Source organism: Eretmochelys imbricata, chromosome 4 (assembly GCF_965152235.1).
Source record: "Eretmochelys imbricata isolate rEreImb1 chromosome 4, rEreImb1.hap1, whole genome shotgun sequence".
Lineage (NCBI taxonomy): Eukaryota > Metazoa > Chordata > Testudines > Cheloniidae > Eretmochelys > Eretmochelys imbricata.
In genome coordinates, this window is record NC_135575.1 from 94972629 (window position 1) to 94995032 (window position 22404).

The 22404-nt window shown below is 43.4% G+C and overlaps 1 protein-coding gene across 11 annotated transcripts in view; it reads left to right on the forward strand.

Moving 5' to 3' along the window:
• Positions 1–22404, forward strand: part of FRYL (FRY like transcription coactivator) — a 427650-nt gene that overhangs the window by 338146 nt on the left and 67100 nt on the right. For all 11 annotated transcript variants that reach the window (XM_077815668.1, XM_077815661.1, XM_077815665.1 and 8 more), the window contains 5 exons: positions 724–894; positions 2105–2245; positions 8500–8697; positions 10166–10327; positions 10646–10720. In XM_077815668.1, coding sequence (XP_077671794.1) covers positions 724–894; positions 2105–2245; positions 8500–8697; positions 10166–10327; positions 10646–10720 — 747 coding nt within the window. The remainder of the gene's footprint in view (positions 1–723; positions 895–2104; positions 2246–8499; positions 8698–10165; positions 10328–10645; positions 10721–22404) is intronic.

A 22404-nucleotide genomic window follows, 5' to 3' on the forward strand; every position in this document is an offset into this window, starting at 1 on the left:
CAATATGATATTTTCTGTCTCATTATCTATCCCTTTCTTAATGATTCCCGACAGTCTGTTCGCTTTTTTGACTGCAGCTGCACATTGAGTGGATGTTTTCAGAGAACTATCCACCAGTAAAAAAGTTTAACGGTTACCGGTAGGAACATCATGTGCCAGTTTTTCTGTCCAGACTTCCCTGGTTTAAAACAGACTTAACTTGAAGCATGGATGCCGTGGTGCAAGCCACTCAGAGTGCCTGTCACATTGCTAGGGAACCTGTAACTAAGCTGTAGAGCTCCAGAAGTATGGATGGCGTGGAGTGGAAAAGTAAGTGCAGCCTAGGCGGGGACAGAGCCAGGCCTGCCAGGAGATGTACCCCCTCCCAGTCAGCCTTCATTGATCAGATTTTAGCTGCCCTCTCTTAGTGAAACCCCCTCCAGTACAGCTACCCCCAAAGGCATGACTCTAGCCCTAGGTGGTTATGTTATTTTAACAGTGTAAATACTCTGCACATTTTTTTATATTGAATAGTAATTTTAAATCTTCATCAGTTTTCTATATTATTTTTACAGTAAATTCAAATTCTTGAGCCTGACTTTGTAAAATATAGATGTTCTTGTGGTTACTTTGTCCTCGCTGTTACTGAAAAATAAATCCTAAAACTTGAGAAGAGTATTACACATTCCATATACTCAGTAATTTAGTGGGTGAAGGAAATTAATGTCTTTTTTTGTTTTGTAGGTTTGTACAGAGGAGAAGTCACCAACCCTTGCCAATTTGGCGCATATGATGAGTTTATACAGTACACACAGTTATTCCAGAGACTGTTCTAACTGGATTAACGTAGTGTGTAGATATTTGCATGACTCCTTCTCAGATACCACATTTAACCTTGTAACTTATCTTGCAGAGGTAAATTTTACTGAAAATGTATTTCATTTAGACAGCCTGATTTAAACCATGCCTTTATTGATGACGCATTTTTTATTTTTCACACTCCTGAAAATTTAAAAAATATATTTAGAAAGTCTTCTATGGAATAAAAGTGATATTAAAAGATAGTAGGATTTGGAGGGGAGAGGGTGGCTAAAACCATTTTTGAGTAGTGAATCTGAATTTTTAAATTGAAATGGTCGTCCCGCCAATGGCAGGTCCATTTTTTTATGGCAGTAATATTTTGCAATAAATCTTAAGTTCTGTCCCTTTACATCAGTTACTGGCACAGAGCTGCTTTTGCTTCTTTTTCATTCCTATCAAAGTCTCGATAAAGTACATATATTTCGGTTTTAAAGAAATATATTTAGAATATATATTAAAAGAAATTTTCTGATCCACATTAAGCTGTAATTTAAAGTTGCTCTCAGTAGAAAATAAATTTTAATCAGAGAGTAAAGAAGTAAATATTGTGTGGCATATTTTTCTAATTGTTTTGAGCACACAAAATTTAGTGAATAGTTCTGCAAGCCCTCCATGTGCAGAACTACCATTGCCTCTAATGTAAGTGCTCTGCATGGAGAGCGTACCAGAACTGGCCCTTAAAATGCATTGCTTAAAACTGACAACCCCGGTATCTCTTGATTTTTATTTTTCCCTGTATGAATCTTTGAGTTTTTGTGAATATTTTATTGATAAAGACCATAGCAATTGTATGGATCAAACTTCTGTAAGCCTTATAGATCAAAAGTCCTGTATATAACATTATTTGCAGTTTTTCCTGTTCTTGTACAGTATTGTTAAAGAAACATACATATAAATTCAGGGAGCTTTGGGATTTAGAAGAGTTGTTTTATTTAGTCTGAAATATTTTGCTTGTAGGTCCTTTAGGCCTGTGCTAACATTTAAAGTATCACCAAAATTATATTACTTAATGAATGAAAGATGTGAATACAGAAGAAAAATACTGGATTAGAACATACTGTTCTATTGTACTCTGCTGTATTCTCTTTTCCAAGCCAGATCTTGAAGTTTTGAAATAAATCTTTAATTTACCACATAAATATAAAAGGGAAAAAGGAAATCTGTATCAAAGTTAGCTAGCATTTATTATTATATTATGACCTTTGTACTGTGTGCTGCCATCAAGCAACCTGATTAAAATGAACTTTTTCAATTTTATTTTTAGCTGTTAGAGAAAGGGTTATCCAGTATGCAGCAATCTTTATTGCAAATCATTTACAGTCTTCTGAGTCATATTGACCTGTCTGCAGCACCAGTGAAGCAGTTTAATCTGGAGATCATAAAGGTTATTGGTAAATATGTTCAGGTATGTATTCTGAAAATGTAAATAACCAGAAAACATTGCATATTTCTGAAGTCAAGAAAAATTTCATGCAGATGCACTTAGCACTATTTTTGAATGCAGATTATTGAAAAATATAGTCACTTGACTTTACTAAGATGACAGCGCTAAGTGAAATCCAGTAGTGTTTGTTTTATAAGTAGTGGACCCAAACCTGTATACACTTGCCTATGTATTTAACTGTACTCACATTAGTAGACTTACTGACTTTAATGGAACTACTTACAAGAGTAAATTTACACAAATATCTATTTACAGGTTTGGGCCTCTATGTATATAGTGATAACAAAATATGAGGTTTCAGCTATCAGAGTGCAATTTTGTGAATAAGGGAATATGTTTACATCCAAATACTGCAGAAATTCCTTCTTTAGGCATATTTGTTTTCAAAGAGACGCTTCACAGTTAAATGCTTATTTGAACTACTTGCACCAATATTAATGTTCCTCAGCTGGACACGGACACAGACACATTAAAGTACAGCTTCATGAAATTCAAGTACATTTCTTTAGATGATAGCAACCATGACAAAATTATGCCTCTGGTAATTCATTGTTTCACATTTGCAACACAGTTTATAGAAAATGTAATCCCTGGGAGAAATTTTGGCTTTTTATAGAAAAACTTCACAAAAATGCCTGAAGTGTATAATCATTTCAATCTACAAAGTTCTGATTTTTTTTCTTTATCCCTCAACTTTATTGTGAAATGTAGTTCCACAAAATGGCTTAATCGTAATTAACCAGGAAGAGTAGTATTCTCTGGAAATTTTGTTATGATAGATATGCACTTTAGTTATTGTCCTCTTGTCAGGAGACATTAGGCATAACTGGATGATCAATGTAACCATAGTTTGCTGGCCTGACATCTGCTCTCTTCACCTTTAACTTCTTTAGGAACACTTTTTTTTATCTCTGTTGAATATAATCTTAATTAGTAATTTATGTGAAGAAGAAATTAGCTGTTGGAATGCTGGTGGTAATGAAAGAAAAGTACATAGTCGTAGCTGGATGCTTTGGCAGAGTAGAATTTGTTCTTTTCAGTAACACGAAGTGAAAAAGGAAAAGAAAAGAAACATTTTTATGATGCTTTAGATATGGTAGAATTGGCTAGTTTCTCAGGACTCTACAGTGAGAATCTACTGTTAATAATTAAATTTAGTAAAGAACTACCCAAGACTGCGTACATTTGTAGTGAGATGTACACATGCATTGGGCACACCATAAGACTGAAGGCCAACAGATATCCATTACCAGTAAAGGTTCAGTTATTACTACAATTTGGAAAGTTATTGTTTATCTTATAAAATAGTAACTTTTAAAAAGTAACTTTTATTTATTATTTTATTTAAGAAAAAATCATTTTTACAAAGGTGTGAAACATACTGTTGATAAAGAGACTTGCCATATATTTAAATGTTGTTTAGCAATTGTGTATATATTTTCAAAGACTGAAGCTTTTTCAGTCAGGGAGAATCCTAAAACTTTGAGCAACATAAAAGCTCACCCTGCTGATATTCTTCTTCTGATGTGTTTTCTCTTTCTCTCCTCTCCTCCCCCCACCATCTTCCCAGCTGGAACTGCTCACTATTTTGAAGGCCATCAGTATTCAATTAAAGAGAGTGCACTTAGCCCATATGCTTCCTGTTGTGTTCTCGAACTCTTGTCCTGATTACTTCAAAGGCTGCTTCAGCCTGACCCCATATAAAATGCTTGTAGATGCTTCTGCTTTGTTTATGTGGGGGGTGTCTGAAACTGATTTAAAGAATAAAACCTTTTTTATGTATATATTGTTAAATTTAACCTGCACTGAAGTCTAAATAGTTAAAGTAAAGCTGCAGGAAGATATATCATCTATTCAAAATTTTGCTGAATGGCTTTTAAAATAGCATTAGAACAAATAAAGCAACAATCTTGGCAAAAATCCATCTAGTTCAGCTGTTTGGTTGTGAACTTGCTGTTTAAAATGAAATTAACAATTTTGGATGATTTGAAAAAAGACTCCAGTAAAGCTGCTTGAATTCTGAAATGGCAGAAGGAAGAGGAGGAAAATAGAGCCACTTTCCTGGAGCACTTTTAAATTTGAGCAAACTGCTTCCTTACTTCAAGTACCAATTCACAATACAATCCTTTGGACGACTAAGGCAATATTACCTTAGTACATAATTTTAAAATATTTGTTCCAATAGAAACTGCTTCAGTGGTTTTGGTTACTTTTCATATAGAAGCACAAATACCTTCGTGCTTTCTTCCATGCTGCCCCCCACACTTGGTAAGTGCTTCTACACAGCCACATCATTAGTCACCTTCAAATCCCTCCTCAAAACTCTGATGCCTACACAAATTTTCACAGTGGGTAATTTCACTCATGGGCAGAGACCACTGCCTTACATGCAGGTTAATATTGTCTCATTGTTTCCTTGTACTCCCCCATCTGTCTGTGTCCAGCTAGTCTCTCGTCTTATATTTAGATTGTAAACTTCTTGGCACAGGGATGATCTTTTTGTTCTGGGTTTGTACAGAGCCTAATACAGTGGCATAGCTAGGATGGGACACCTGGGTGGGCCCTGACTTTGGGTGGGTGGGTGGGCATTGAGGGGGGCAAGGGAGGGGCAGGAGGGATCGGAGCTGCTTCCCCCCACCCTCTCCAGCCGGCCTTGCAGTGGCGATGGACATGCTGGCCAGGGGTCCCTGGGGGCCCATGCGTGCATCTGGGGAGCGGGGTCAGGGCACCGGGGCTTCCCTGCTTAGCCTGCCTGCCCAGCACTCCATCCGGGGAGGGGGGTTGGGGTGCGGTGGCTTGTCCCGCTCCACCTATATGCTCGGTGCTCCAGCTGGGGAGCGGGGTGGGGTGCGGGGCTTGTCCCACTCTGTCCACTTGTAAGGCGCTCCAGCCAGGAAGAGAAGTTGGGATGGGGGGCTTGTGGGCGGGCAAGCCCCCGTACCCTAACCACGCTCCCCATGCTGCAGTGCCGGGCAGGCTAAGTGGGGCAAGCCCCTGCGCCCTGAACTCACTCCCCAGATGCGCGCCTTGGCCCCTGGGGGCCCTCTGGCCAGCGTGTCCATTGCCTACTGCAACGCAGAGCGGGGCAAGCACTGGGGCCGGAACAGAGCCTGGCAGGATGGTGGTTGTCTTGGATGCTAAGTGCGTGGGCCATTGCCCACCCAGGCCCACTCGTGGCTATGCCCCGGCCTAATCGGGTGGAATTCTGGTCCATGAGAGGGGCTACAGTACAGTAATGTGGTACAGTAATACAAATAAATAAAAATAATAGAAGAGGGCCAACTTCACTCTCAAATTCACACACATACTAAATATATAGAAAGCTCCTGTAATCTCTTTCCTAGACAGTAGTCTCTTTTAAAGGGGTATTATCCAATATCCAGAATTACCTATTTTTTTTAGGTTTTTAAAAAATATTTTATCATGTTAATTGCAATATTGCTCTATTAATAATTTTTTATAAAATAAAAAATACAATTTCTTGACAAAATCTTTAACAGTATGTACTTAAAGTTGCTGGTAAATATAGCTGTGATTTAAGTAGAGAGAAAACAAAAGCAAATTGATATTCAAATATTATAATCCCCATTCTGCATATAGATACCCCCGTTGTAAAATAATATTTTTTGGAGTTCTTTTTCACCCTTACATCTGTTTTCAGTCTGCAAGATTTGCAAACATACAAAGATAACTACCTAATACATCAGTTGTCCAGTAAATAATTATGTCAGCTTTAACCTAAAAATTCACGTAGAAACAATTTTTTAATTAAATACCTTAAGGATACTTTTATGGTGCAACTATTATTTGTGGCAAGTGTCATAACCCTTACATTAATTACTTTTTCTCTCTTAAACCTTATCTAAATATATCCGCATTAAGTCACTCTTAAAAAAGACACAACAGTGGTGGTTGTTTGAATAAGAGATGCACTTCTCAATGAGAGCACTAACTTTAACACCTAATTTGCTTGCTTTCTAATGTTTTCTAATTCATACATTCTTGAAAGGTGATATATATTTAAATAACTGATATCTGTCTGCAGCTTTGTCTCCATCTTAATAAAGATTTTGTCTGTGGCATTTCCTTAGTTTTAAAGTACACCTAATATGAAATTTTGGAAAGCAGTGAGCTTGTAGAGACATTCTTCTTGTTCTGACTTTGAAGTCCGCAGGAAGAGAACCCTACTCGTGCATACAATCTAAGAAGTAGAAGCAAGGATATCTCTTCCTGGGAACCTCGTGGAGTCTGCAGGAAGTGGGAGAATGGACCAAAAAAGAAAAAAAAAAAATCAGGGTCAATGTATTGCAGCTTTGCTCCTTTCTTTCCTGTAAATCTCCTGAGGTCCCCAGGAGGGTGAGACCCACTACTGCAGACTTTAAGAGGAACACAGGAGTTAGAGCGCCAACTGGGTAAATAGGATGTTTACTGAGATGTACTCAAACCCCACCCCCTATTGGTCACCAACCGGTTGATTGTGATTGACTGGTCGGTCTTGGAGACTCTCCCAGTTGATCACAATCTCAGGCCACTAAAAGTCTGGTAGTGTAGCGGGGCTGCCGCTAAGGCAGGCTCCCTGTCTGCCTTGGCACCACGCTGCTCCTGGAAACAGCCAGCATGCCCTTGCAGCCCCGTGGGACGGAGGAGCAGGGGTTTCTGTGCACTCCTGCCTGCAAGCACGACCTCTGTAGCTCCCATTGGCTGGGAACGGGGAGCTGTGGCCAATGGGAGCTACGGGAGTGGTGCCTGCAGAGAGGGGCAGTGTGTGGAGCCACATACACCCGCAGGGGCACATTGGCCCCTTCCGGGAGCAGCATGGGGCAAGGGCAGGCAGGGAGCCTGCCTTAGCCCCGCTGCATCACTGACTGGGTGCTGTCTGAGGTAAGTGCTGCCTGGCAGGAGCCTGCACCCCAGCCCTGAGCCCATTCGTGGAGCCCATTCAGCACCCCCATATCCCCTCCTGCACCCAAACTCCCTCTTAGAGCCCATACCCCCTCATGGACCCCAACCCACGGCCCCAGCCCGGTGAAAATGAGTGAGGGTTGGGGAGAGGGAGAGATGGAGTGAGCAGGGTGGGGCTTTGGGGAAAGGGCAGGGTAGATTCTGAGTTGCACTTAAATTCAAAAAGTGATCTTATGTGTAAAAAGGTTGGAGACCACTATCCTATAGGCATTAGGATCCTCATTGGGGCCCTCAATCATCACCCTCAGGTGTCTTAGAATATTCCTCAGGTGTCAACCAAAGTCCTATTCCCCAAAACATGCACAAGCCTTGTGAGCTAAAATTGGATCATCAACCAAATGAGAAGTCTAAATAAGATTGTCAGTTTCCCAATTATACTATTTTGGCTTGAAAGGAGGCCAACTACTCTATTTGGGTTTGTTCTAATCTGCAGTCTAATAACGGTCCCCAACAAGTCTCCTAAGGCTTGCAGTTGGGTGATGCCCAGATGACCCTTTCCAAGGCTAATCAGGAGAGAAGGCAGCGAGCCTCATGGGATGTGCAGAGCCGTGGAACATCCTCATGCTGCTACCATTCCCTCCTTATGCACCTTTTCTCCAATGCCTCCCCTTCTGCTACTTCCAAAGACTCCTTTTCTCACTTTCCTTGCTCTACTACCTGCTTTCCTGTATGCTCTGTTATCTCCACTTTATTGTCTCTCTCCTTGAGGAGGAAGCAGAATGCAGGGTATATCCCCATCCCTACTATCCTCTGCCCCTTACAGACCATAAGGCCTTAATCTAGAATACAGAACACTGGGACAAGTTGTTTGTAGAAATGTTAGGAAGTATTATTTCACTATATAAAGTTCATTTCTTTATCACAATTTTTTTTTTTTATATCTGACTAACACATTCTAACAATTGTGTTTATCACAATGCATACATACATCAGACACTTTCAAGGCACATTCCTTCATGTAATGTCTTAATGCACTGTATAATAACAGTTTTATGCTATTCATTGCCTGGAGTGAACATGGCAGCTGAAATTTTGCCATATTTTGCTTTGTGCCTTCCAGACTTATATATACAAAGGGTACACATTGATATTGAAAGAGGTGAGCTTTTCTGTACGTGTTTTAAAACGGAAAAATCTGTGATTAACACCTGTCCACCTAAAGTATCATGAACAAAGTCTGCTGTGTGCTATAGATTGCTACATTTAGTGGAAGTAACTATTTTGTAATGTGTGTACATTTTATTTTCTGGTAGAGTCCATACTGGAAGGAGGCCCTTAATATTTTGAAACTGGTGGTGTCTCGATCAGCAAGTCTTGTTGTACCTAATGATATTCCAAAATCTTATGGAGGTGATATAGGTTCTCCTGAAATCTCATTCACAAAAATGTTTAATAATGTCTCCAAGGAACTACCTGGGAAGACCTTAGATTTTCATTTTGATATATCAGAGGTAATTCTTATCTATAATTGGAATGTAATAATGACATCATATTACAATCTGAGATTCTCTTATTACTCATGTTTATAATGCAAGAGTTTTGAAAGATGTAATTAGAAAAAAATAAATACTAACCAGTTTTTAAGATTTAATAATATTAAACTCCTAAGTAGTTTATTTGTCAGACTTAATTAAATTAGACTACTACTGAAAAGTGAACTTTGGGTCCTGTTTGGGCTCAATTTGTGTAATCCTTCCTCTTTGAGCACTTCCTCATTGGAGTAGCCTCATTAAAGTCAATGGGACTACTCACATGAGAAAGTGGTCACCAATATAAGGGTTGCACTGCCAAGCCCTTAATCATCATAATTTGCCAAGAATTGTATATTCCATTTTTATCTCAAAAATAATTTAATCCTATCCAGTGTATTCCAGTCTTGTCATAAAGCAGCCTATCTAAACTTTAGTCAAGATTGCGTCTTTCTCACCAGTAGCATCAACTTTGACCTAAAAGGGCTTCAGCTATCTGTGGAAAATAATATGGTGCATATATACAAACCAAAAATGTCAGCTGTATGTAAATTATTTTGTGATTCAGATTACATTCCAACTGGGACAGAGTTCGGGTCACAAATTTTAGTGCATTAGAATTTTCATTTTGGGCTGTGGTTATCAACAGTAAAATGGGCAGTAATTTTTGCATTAAACAAGCTCAGATTTTTTTTTTTGTGGAATTTGATGTATTTTCCCTGACTGTTTAACGAGTAGAGTGCAAGTTTTACATGTACATTTCTCACTGAAGTCACTAGGTTGTCAAACTAGACCAAATGTGTTTTTATACTTTATAAACACACCTTGTTACATATTTTGCATTCAAACAAACTGTTTCACAAAATCCTTCATTTAGTCATAAAGCCAATAGTAGAGTTTGGGGCCAGTTTAAAAAAAGGGGGCAAAAAAGAGTACATTAACAGGCCATAACCAACTTCCCAAAGCTTGAGAGAGTTCAGATCCTGTGTTCTGGTGTTGGCCCAGATATATGTTAAGATGAGATTTGAAAAAAGATTGGCTTTCCTGTATCAAGCTTACATATTTTTAAAAAGGAGTGGGGGGCAGCAAATATGCAAGATACAACTTCATGCAAAATATGGGTATGTTCTTCGTATTCTGGCTCATGCTGCACGTATGGTGTGTGGGTGCTTAGTATAATCACATATGAGGTTCTGCTGTTGCTTACGAAATTAAATTAGTAAACTGAGTTTTAGTGTAATACTACTAGTAGTTCTGAAATTGATAATAATGTCTTACTAATAAATATTTGAATTTGAAACTAACATTTAGACAAGTTAGACAAACACATGTCAGGGATGGAATTTAATCCTGCCATAGTTCAGGGGGATGAACTAGATGACCTTTTGTGGTCACTGCCAGCCCTGTATTTCTATGATTCTTTGATTTTATTTTATTTTTCATCTGGCAGACCCCAATTATTGGGAATAAATATGGTGATCAGCACAGTGCAGCTGGCAGAAATGGGAAGCCAAAAGTCATTGCTGTTACTCGGAGCACTTCTTCAACTTCATCTGGGTCCAATTCCAATGCCTTGGTCCCTGTCAGCTGGAAAAGGCCGCAGCTGTCACAGGTACATTATATGAAAATACAGCAAAATCCATGTGTCTCAATAAAAAGTACAGTGTAATGTATATAGTGTGTGTGTTTGAAATATAATTTGGAATCAACAGTATGTCTTAACAGTTACTGAATATTAGTTAACTATTTTGCAATGGTAACTGTATTGGCATAATGAAAATCTTTTTTCTTTAAAGATATTTCTTAAGACCTCAACATCTGAGATATCTGCTTATAAGTATCAGATGTTTTACACTTGTAATCTGCCTGGAAGATTTTGTATTTCTAATAAGTATTATGCTATGTGATTTATTTATTTATTTATTTTCAGAGAAGAACGAGAGAGAAGCTAATGAATGTGCTCTCACTGTGTGGTCCAGAATCTGGTCTCCCCAAAAATCCATCAGTAAGTATTTCTAAATTCCAGTAGCAAATACTAGTGCATGTTCAGGTCTGATAGTATTAATAAGAAAACAAAAAATATTTTGTCATAATTGCAGTTCAGAAATTCACAAAACTGGCTAATAAATTTCAAATTATAATTATTAATGAGGAATCATCAAAGGTGCTTCCAGTTAAATACAGCAGGAGTCCATTCTTGGTCCAGTGCTATTCAGTATTTTTACCAATTACCTGTAGGAAGATATAAAATCATTGCTGATAAAGTTTGCAGATGACACAAAGATTGGGTTGCTTGCTAAATGAAAGGTCATCCCATCTAGGAACAAAGAATGTAGACTATACCCTGGAAAGCAGCAACTCTGAGAGGGACTTAGTTGTCATGGTACAGTGTTTTTCAAACTTCGGGTCGCAATCCAGTACTGGGTCGCGCGGCATGTCAGGCACTGGGTCTCTCTGGTCAGCACCACTGACTGGGACGTTAAAAGTCCCGTCGGCGGTGCCGCCCAGCTAAGGCAGGCTAGTCCCTACCTGTTTTGACACCTCGCTGTGCCCCGGAAGCAGCCAGCAGCGGGTCCAGCTTTTAAGCAGGGGGCCATGGGGCTCCGTCTGCTGCCCCCACCCCAAGCACTGGCTCCGCACTCCAGCCAATGGGAACTGGGGGGAGGGTGGGAGGTGCCCGCGGGCGAGAGTCACGCAAAGCCGCTTGCGTGCCTCCGTCTAGGAGCCGGACTTGCTGCTGGCCACTTCAGGCGCAGCACGGTCCATGGTGCTAGGACAGGTGGGAAGCCTGTCTCTGTATCTTGGCTGCACCGCTGACCAGGAGCCACCAGAGGTAAGTCTGTGCCCCAACCCCTTGCCTCAGCCCTAAGCCCCCCAAACCTAGAACCCCTTCCTGCACCCCAAACTCCTCATCTCCCGTCCCAGCCCAGAGCCCTAACCCTCTCCTGCACCCCAATGCCCAGCCCTAACCCCCCCCCAAACCCTCATCCCTGGCCCCACCCCAGAGCTTGCACCCCGCAGGCCAGAGCCCTGACCCCCTCCCACACCCCAACCGTCTGCCCCAGCCCTGAGCCCCTCCCACACCCTAAACCCCTCATCCCCAGCTCCGTTGGGTCACGGGCATCAACAATTTTCTTCAACTGGGTCCCCAGAAAAAAAGTTTGAAAACCTCTGTCATAGTACTAACATGGCTACCCAACTGAACACAAACTCCCAGTGAGTTGGCTGTGGCTCAGGTTAACATGAATATAAAAACAGCCGAATACTGAGCAGGAGTGGGGAAGTATCAGACAGCAGAGGACGTGCTGCGCTTGTCTGTTCGTGAATCACCACTTATTCAAGAACATTTGACTGTGGTGGCTTTGTCTTCGGTGTCCTTGGCACTTCCTGGATTGGTGGCTGACTTATTGTTGATGGCACTGTTGTCTGCATCACGTCATACCCATCATTCATGGGTTACTGCTGACTTCCTGTTCAGTACTGAGAGGACTGACAGTGCAAATGCTATTTTTGGTACCAACAACAATTTTAGAGCACTCTGTATCTGCGGGTCTGATACCAACTTCTTCAGTTCCAATGCCTATTTCAGTAGTGTGTGTGTATGATGCTTGTACCAGTACTCAAAGTGCCTTCAACTGTACCGTCATCGGTGCCAATGAGGCTGGCATGGTGGACTGAAGATGATGTGGGCCATTTATTGGCTCCATCTGGAGTGGCTCCTTCATTACTGCCAGACTACTTGGAAGGGTCTTATGGATCAAATGTGGAAATCTCTCCATCTCCTTCGCGATACTGCTCTTAGAGATTTGTCAAGACCTCCTGCACATCACTACTGCTCCCGCAGTAGGGAAAAAGCATCCTGGCTTAGCTCCTACTAGCCACCAATCTCATATCCCTATCCCTAGTGACCTCCTTGGAATCCCTAAGAAGTTTCTCATTTGGCAAGGTCCCAATCATCGACTCAGTCCAGGGCCAGATCATCTGTTCCTACAGGGGTCTCTCCACCTGGACCACGTTCTAGAGCTACAGTCTGAGGGAGCTCCCTCTGACCTGGTACAGCCTGAACCTTTGATACAGTTACATATGTGACCACATGAGATTCCAGTGATTCTGCTTTCCTCTTTTTCCTCTTCATCAGATAATGCTATGGTGCCTGAGTCCTCATCTCCTGTACCAGAGGAGATGAATGACATCGTCACTGGGTATTCAGGCTGTTTGTTCAGAACACCCATAATTTAATGGCAGTTCTTCAATTCTCAACTCTTGGGAGAGTCTTTCTCCCTAAACATAAAGTGATATTGAAACCTGCCAAATCTCTGTGGAATATGCCAGCATCTATAGCACCTGTAGGTATGTGTTCTGACCTGGGACCATGCGGGTTCTGGGCTACTGACACTTCCACATTGCCACTGGAAGCTTACACTAGGATTTCCACTGGAAGACTCTGTTGAGCTAGGCTTTGCAGAAAGTACTGCCCAGAAGGGCCTGAATGGCTTCCACTCACATCCCACTGATAGGCTGATGCTAGTATTTAAACCAGAAACCCATCATGGGGATCTGTCTGAGCAACAGCACTGCCTGCCTGCCTCCATTCCAGACCTTGTTGCTGTCGACCCTAGACTCTGGCTTCTGACTCCGGTTGGTCCTCAACTATTTGCTTGCTGTCTATAACCTGGCACCTGATCCTGACTTCCTGATATCCTGACCTAGTTCACCCCAACTCTGCTATTCTCCTGCAACTTGGTGCCTGACCCAGACTTCCTGGCATTGTGACCCTGCTCCCCCTCAGCCCTGCTACTTCACTCCTGATTGCAACTTAGTAGCTAACCAGTGCACACAGTCTGCCCACGACCCATCCTGACAACGTCCTCATGCAAGAGAGTGTTTTTTTGAGTGTTTTTTCTTGCATTCACCTCCTAATTCCCTGGTTGTGACTGCAGAAACTAAGAGAGTCTGACAGGGAGGTATAAATCTACTAAAGACAGAGTCTAAACGGTTAGATTTGATGGGGAGAAAAGTGTATTCAACCTGATCATTGCAAATCCACATTGCCAACCAGCAAGCATTATTGTCTAAATAAGACTTTGTAAATTAGGACTCCATGTCCAAATTTATGGATAAGTTCCGTGAATCTCCAGGGAAGAGTTTGAGTCATTTATTACAGAGGGACATTTGGTGGCCAGGATGTCTTTAAAGTCAGCACTGGATATGGCAGATGTTTCATGTAAATCTGTGGTTTTAGCTGTGACGATGAGAAGGGCCTCGAGGCTATAGAACTCTAGCATAGTTCTTGAAGTTCAACAGGCCATAGAGAACTTATCGTTTGGTCAGTTTTTGTTTTCTGAGAAAACTGTCTAGACTTCACATTCGTTTAAGGACTACAGATCTACTTTATGGTCTTTCAGTGTTTACGCCCAGGCCATAAGAATGTCATTTTGCAGGTCAACAACATCACCAGCAATATTTCTCTAAGCGATACTTTCATCAGTTGTCCTACCCTGCTAGGTAGCAAAGTTTCTCTGGAAATGGACATAAATTAAAGAGGCAAAGATCTTCTGGCTCTTTTACTCAGTCAGCCTCTCCTCCATCTTCAGGGAGGAGCAACCTATTTGACTTTTATATCAAGAACAGCATACCACTTGTGAACGTTTCAAACCTGTCTCATCAGTCTGGAGATAGATTGTCTCACTTCTGCAGTTCTTGGGAAACAATAACTATGGACAGATGGGTCCTAAGCACTGTCGGATTAGGTTACACCATACAATTTCTGTCTATCCCCCCAATTCTACTTCCCTACCTATCCCTTTTCAAGGACTCCTCTCATGAGCTTTCTGTTCTGCCCACCATTGTAGAATGTCCAGAATCTCTGGAGGCAATTGGACAAGCCTGTGACTTGCAGGTAGGAGGAGGACAGACCAACTTCAACCATGCCTGAAGAGGAGGATGATGCAGGTTTTTCAGCAGGTTTGGCCTTTGTGTGCTCTAGGAGCTATAGAGGAGGCTCCTCCTCTTCATCAGGGAGAGGGATTCTACTCTTGGTACTTCCCGATCCCCAAGTCCAAGGTAGAGGGTGGGATGGATCCTCAATCTCTGCAGTCTCAGCAAATTTCTCATGGTTACTATTCTTCCTGCCTGAAATTACAATGACTGGTTTGTTGTTCTCAATCTTCAGGATGCCTGTTTCCCTGTGGTGATTTTCCCAGGCTATGGGAAGTTCTTGAGATTCCTTGTTGTCAGTCAACACTATCAGTACATGTTTCTTCCCTTTGGCCTGTCGTCAGCCCCACAGGTCTTTACCAAATGCACGAAGGCGGTAGCAGCCCATGTCAGAAGGAGGGGAATTCATGTCGTCTTGTACCTATATGATTGGCTGGTGAGAAGCAGATCTAAAGAACAAGTCCTTAGTCATGTCCAGTTCACACTGGACCGCTTTGATCAAATGGGGGTGATTTTTCAAAAAAAATAAAGTCGATATTGACTCCATCTAAAAAAATCAAGTTCTTTGTCCCCCTTCTCGCGTCTATGAATTCAAAGGTCTTTCTCTCACACAAGCAATTCCAGACAATTTGCTGCCTTTATCTGGATCTCCAGTCTCATTCTTTGACCATGGTCTGTGTATGCATAAAGATACTAGGACATGTGGCTGAATGCATTTATGTGATTCAGCATGCAAGATTGCATCATCATCCTCTTCAGGCATGGTTGAAGTTGGTCTGTCCCCCTAGCTGCAAGTCACAGGCTTGTCCAGAGATTCTGGACTTTCTACAGTGGTGGGCAGAACAGAATAATGTATGCTAGAGTGTTCCCTTTGCCCATCGTCCACTTTGGTGACTGATGCCTCCACACTAGGTTGAGGAGCACATCTAAGGGTATGTCTACACTACGAAATTAAATCTATCTTATAGAAGTCAATTTTTAGAAATGGATTTTGTACAGTCGATTGCGTATGTCCACACTAAGTGCATTAAGTCGGCGGAGTGCGTCCACAGTACCGTGGCTAACATCGACTTTCGGAGCATTGCACTGTGGGTAGCTATCCCACAGTTCCCACAGTCTCCGCTGCCCATTGGAATTCTGGGTTGAGCTCCCAATGCCTGATGGGGCAAAAACATTGTCGCGGGTGGTTTTGGGTACATGTCGTCAGTTGCCCATCCCACCGTGAAAGCAATGGCAGACAATCGTTTTGTGCCTTTTTTCCGTGCAGACACTATACTGCTGTCAGCAGACGGTGCAGTAGGACTGCTAACCGTCATCATTATCCACCGCTTCCACTACAACTCTGCTCTGTTGCTCTTGTCTCAATAGCGAATTTCTCCATGTTGTCTGTTGTGTGCTCCAGGGTACTTGTGTTCTTCCTCGGGAAATGTGCACGGTGCTAACCATCGTCCTCCACTGCTTCCGCTGCAACTCTGTTCTCCTGGTGCCATGAATCCACCTCACAGGTCCTCTCGTCGTTCTGTATAAATATCTATTCTCGTGGCATCCGTCGTCATCCACCGCTTCCGCTGCAACTCTGCTCTCCTGCAGATGCCATACCATGGCAAGCATCGAGTCCACTCAGATCACCGCTGCTGTTGTGAACATTGCAAACACCTCACACATTATCCTGCAGTATGTGCAGAACCTGCAAAAGCAGGTGAAGAGGCGACGACAACGCGATCATGATAGTGATGAGGACGTGGACACAGAATTCTCTCAAAGCACCGGCCCTGGCAATTTTGACATCATGGTAGTAATGGGGCAGGTTCATGTCGTGGAACACTGATTCTGGGCCCGGGAAACAAACACAGACTGGTGGGACCGCATAGTGTTGCAGGTCTGGGATGATTTCCAGTGTCTGCGAAACTTTCGCATGCATAAAGGCACTTTCATGAAACTTTGTGACTTGCTTTCCCCTGCCCTGAAGCGCAAGAATACCAAGATGAGAGCAGCCCTCAGAGTTGAGAAGCGAGTGGCAATTGCCCTCTGGAAGATTGCAATGCCAGACAGCTACCAGTCAGTCGGGAATCAATTTGGAGTGGGTAAACCTACTGTGGGGTCTGCTGTGATCCAAGTAGCCAGCGCAATCACTGAGCTGCTGCTATCAAGAGTAGTGACTCTGGGAAATGTGCAGGTTATAGTGGATGGCTTTGCTGCAATGGGGTTCCCTAACTATGGTGGGGCGATAGACAGAACGCATATCCCTATCTTGGGACCGGACCACCTTGGCAGCCAATACATAAACCGCAAGGGGTACTTTTCAATGGTGCTGCAAGCACTGGTGGATCACAAGGGACGTTTCACCGACATCAATGTGGGATGGCCGGGAAAGGTGCATGACACTCACATCTTCAGGAACTCTGGTCCGTTTGAACTGCTACAGGAAGGAACTTACTTCCCAGACCAGAAAATTACCACTGGGGATGTTGAAATGCCTATAGTTATCCTTCGGGACCCAGCCTTCCCCTTAATGCCATGGCTCATGAAGCCATACATAGGCACCCTGGACAGTAGTAAGGAGCAGTTCAACTATAGGCTGAGCAAGTGCAGAATGGTGGTAGAATGTGCATTTGGATGTTTAAAAGCTCACTGGTGCAGTTTACTGACTTGGTTAGACCTCAGTGAAACCAGTGTTCCCGTTGTTATTGCTGCTTGCTGTGTGTTCCACAGTATCTTTGAGAGTAAGGGAGAGACGTTTATGGCAGGGTGGGAGGTTGAGGCAAATCTCCTGGCGGCCGATTACGCACAGCCACACACCAGGGAGATTTAGAAGAGCACAGCTGGGTGCCCTGCGCATCAGAGAAGCTTTGAAAACCAGTTTCATGACTGGCCAGGTGTGACAGTTCTGTTTTTCTCCTTGATGAAAACCTGCCCCCTTGGTTGATTCTACTTCCCTGTAAGCCAACCGACCTCCCCCCTTGGATCATCGCTTTCAGAGGCAATAAAGTCATTATTGTTTCAAAATCATGTATTTTTTATTAATTCATCACACAAATAGGGGGAAAACTTGCAAGATAGCCCGGGAGGGATGCGTGAGGAGGGAAGCACTGGGTGGGGTGGTGGATGAGGGGAGGAGGGAAGGACAAGGCCACACTACAGTTCAAAACTTATTGAATGCCAGCCTTCTGTTGCTTGGGCAATCCACTGGGGTGGAGTGGCTGGGTGCCCGTAGCCCTCCCCTCCCACCCCCATGTTCTTGGGCATCTGGGTGAGGAGGATATGGAACTTGGGGAGAAGGGCAGGCGGTTATATAGGGGCTGCAGCGGCGGTCTGTGCTTCTGCTTCCTTTCCTGCAGCTCCACCGGACACCTGAGCATGTCACTTTGCTTCCCCATTAGCCTCAGCATTGCATCCTGTCTCCGCTCATTGCGCTCCTCCCTCCTCTCATCCTGTTCATTTAATGCTTTCCTGGTCTCTGCCATTGTTTGCCTCCACGTATTCTGCTGAGCTCTTTCAGTGCGGGAGGACTGCATGAGCTCTGAGAACACTTTATCGCAAGTGTGGTTTTTTTCACCTTCTGATCTGCGCTAGCCTCTGGGACAGAGATGATGGGGGAGCATAGAAACATTTGCAGCTGTGGGAGGAAAAAAAGGGAGAGTAGTATTTTAAAAGATACATTTTACAGAACAAAGGGAACACTATTTCACACTGAATCAAGCGATTCACATTACGTAGCACATGTCCTTTTGGTACAAGGTCACATTTTGCCTCTTATATTGAGTGCCTGCCAGTTTGGTGTGAGACACCACACACGCTCAGCTGGGCAACAGATTTTGGCTTGCAGGCAGCCATGGTAAGGCAAACGGTTTCGGCTCCTTTAACCTTCATAACATGTGGGAATGGTTTCAAACAGCAGCACCCTCCTGTCCCATACCAAGCAAAGCCTGTTGGGTTGGCCATTTAAAAGGAGGAGCTGTGATTTTAGGGTGAATGTGCAGCACAATACAACACAACCCCTCCCCCACTTCCCCACCCAATTCTCTGGGATGATCGCTTTACCCCTGCCCCCCCACCCACGTGGCTAGTATCAGGGAAGATCCCTGTCAGCCAAATGCGAACAGCTCAGCATGAATGGGCCTCCCCTCACCGCATGGCTAACAGCAGGGATGACTTCTTTTCAGCCAAAGGCAAACAGCCCAGCAGGAACGGTCACCTCTGAATGTCCCCTTAAACAAATATCCCATATTTGAACCAGGTGTCCATGAATGATATCACTCTCCTGAGGCCAGCACAAAGAGATAAAGAATGAACGTTGCTTGAATGGCACCAAAGCCCGGGCCCATTCGCTGCAATGCTTTGTTCTGCAATGATTCCAGACTAATTGCTACTGGCTTGGCATGGTAAAAGTGGAGGACCATGGAGGACGGAATAAGGCTGACCTCCCCAGAAACCTTCTGAAAGGCTTTTAGAGTACCTCCAGGGGAGCTTCATGGAGATGTCGCTGGAGGATTTCCGCTCCATCCCCAGACACATTAACAGACTTTTCCAGTAGCTATACTAGCCGCGAATGCATCCCAAGTCTTCACAGCAATTAATCATTAAACTCATTTGCTTTTAAACCCTGTATTATATTTACAAAGGTACACTCACCAAAGGTACCTTCTCCGGCTTCATGGTCTGGGAGCCTGCCTTGGGAGGGTTGGTTGCATCCAGGGCGATGAACAGTTTCTGGGTGCCAGGGAGAAGGGATTCTTTGCTTGCCTGCTGTGCGCTGTCCTCAACCACCACCTCCTCCTCCTCATCTTCCTCATCCACACAATCCTCATCCCTGTTGCATGAGACTCCCCCCTTGCAGGTGTCCATGGACAGTGGTGAGGTAGTGGTAGGGGCTCTCACTAGAATTGCATGCAGCTCCTCATAGAAGCGCATGTATGCGGCTCTGACTCAAAGCGACCGTTTGCATCCTTTGTTTTTTGGTAGGCTTGCCTCAGCTCCTTAACTTTCACGTGGCAGTGCTGTGTGTCCCTGTTGTAGCCTCTGTCCATCATGCCCTTGGAGATTTTGGCAAATATACTGGCATTTCATCTTTTGGAACGGAGTTCTGCCTGCACGGATTCTTCTCCCCATACAGCAATCAGATCCAGTACCTCCCATTCGGTTCATGCTGGAGCTCTTTTGTGATTCTGGGACTCCATGGTCACCTGTGCTGATCAGCTCACCATGCTGGCCAAACAGGAAATGAAATTCAAAAGTTCCCGGGGCTTTTCCTGTCTATCTGGCCAGTGCATCTGAGTTGAGAGCGCTGTCTAGAGCGGTCACAATAGAGCACTCTGGGATAGCTCCTGGAGGCCAATACAGTCGAATTGTGTCCACACTACCCCAAATTCGACCCAGCAAGGTTGATTTTAGCGCTGCTCCCCTCGCCGGGGAAGAGTACAGAAATCGATTTTAAGAGCCCTTTAAATCGACAAAACAAGCTTGGTCGTGTGCAGGGTTAAATCGACCGAATACTGCTAAATTCAACCTAAACTCGTATTCTAGACCAAGGCTAAGAACATTAAAGGTTCAGGTTTTGGGGTCAGAGCAGGAAGCATCATCTCATATTAACTTACTGGAGTTTTGAGCCATTTACAGTGCATGGTGTGTCTTCTGGGGTCATATCAGGGGAGCAGCAGTTCACATACTCATCGACAAACCACTGCAATGTATTATATGAACAAACAGGTTGGAGTCCACTTCCATCAGATTTGTAAGGGAGCAATAAAGTTTTGGCACTTTTGCATCAAGGAAGACATCATACCCTAGCAGTACGCTTACTGGGCTCCCAAACCAGTTGGCCGTCCATCTCAGCAGGACAGCGACAAGTTGTCTCAAAAAAAGCAGCATAAAGAGGTCCATTTTCAGGGAATGGAACATCCTGTTGGTCGACCTATTTGCAACAAAGGACAAGAAGTGCCGTCAGTTTTGTTCCTGAGTGGGACTGAGTCCAAGTTCTCTAACCAATGCTTTCCATCTGAACTGGGGAACATCCCTGATGTATGCCTTTCCCTCATCCCTCTTATCTCTCAGGTTATTCTCAAAGTGAAGTTGGACTGTGCCAAACTTATACTTACTGCATCAGCTTGGCCAAAGCAATGTTGATTCTCTGAACTTCTCAGTCTGTCTTGTTCAACCTCCCAAATCTCTTCTTTTCCTTTCCAACCTGCTGCCTCAGCACCATGGCCAGATTGTTCACCTGGCACTGAGCAATCTGCACTTCATGGTGTATGTGGCTCGATGAGGAGGAAAGGCACTGCTCAGAAGCAGTTCAGAGGATCCTGCTTAATAATAGAAAACCATCTATTAGGTCTACTTATTTGGCTGCGTGGAAGCTTTTTTCAGTTTGATCAATGTCCAACCTGGACATTGGTCTTCAGGACATTGCTGGTCTTCAGGACTACCTGTTACATTGGAAGTCCTTGGATCTGGCTCTTAGCTCATTGAGGGTTTACATGGCATCAATCTCGGCATTCCATCCTGTGATCCAAGGAAAGGTGATTTTCTTAAACTCCATGGTAGTGAGATTTCTGAAAAGTATTGTCCACCTGTGAAGGAAATGGTCCCATTGTGGGACCTTAGTACGGTACTAGCCACCCTCCTGGGTCTTCTGTTTGAGCCAATAGCAACTTGTCCATTGTCTTTCCCTCTCCCAAAAAGACTGCCTTTCTTGTTGCTATAACAAGAAGAGTCCGCAAATTACAAATCTTAAAGGCAGAACCTTCATATACTTAGTTCAAAGACACAATGTCCTTAAGTCAACATCCAGAGTTTTTGTCCAAGGTATTTACTTGTCTATATTCTTTCCATATATTTATATTTCTATATATTTTCATATGTAGATAAGGAGCATTTCCATACGTTAGACGTAAGGCAGTGCTTGGTGTTCTGTCTGGAAAGGACTCAACCATTTCATTCATCACCTCAACTTTTTGTCTCCTAATAGAATTTCATGAAAGGTCTGTTGGTTTCCATACAGACAATTTCCAAGTGGATAACTTCCTGTATTATCACAGTTTATGGAGTAGCTCAGACTATGTCCCCACAAACATTATGGGCTTATTCAACAAGAGCCCAAGCAATGTTGGTCGCATTTCTCAGAGATGTTTTAGTATTGGACATTTGCAGGACTACTACATTGTCTTCTGTGCATACTTTTACCAAACATTATGCTATTACTGCAACATCTAGGTCAGGTGCAAGCTTTGGGAGAACAGTTATGCAGTCACTGTTTATGCAGACTCCGAACCGCAGTACCTATCAGAACTTGCTTGTGAGTTGCCTGAGTGGAAAACACATCTGCAACCGCTCAAAGAAGAAAAGACTGTTACCTGTATTGTAACTGTTGCTCTTCGAGATGTCGGTGCGGATGTGTATTCCACGTCCTGCACTCGGTCCCCTCTGCATTGGAATCTCCAGTCTTAGAAGGAGCTGAGAGGGGGTCAGGGTGGCACCACCCTTACGTAGCCACAGGAGGGGCTACAAGGGCCACAAGTTGCAAGTGCCACCGTGACAGGTACTGCTAAGCAAAGTTCTCTGGCTTCAGTGCACTAGGCATGTGCACACCTGAGAGAAATATGTGTCTGCACTCACATTGTGAAGAATACCAGTTGCAATGCACATAAGTAACCATCTTTTATGGATTCTTCATCACTTAAATCAAAATATGGTATCTTTCTAAAAGATATGCTCTAGTTTCAGCAGAAGTTATTGAGCTTACTACAGGAATTAATG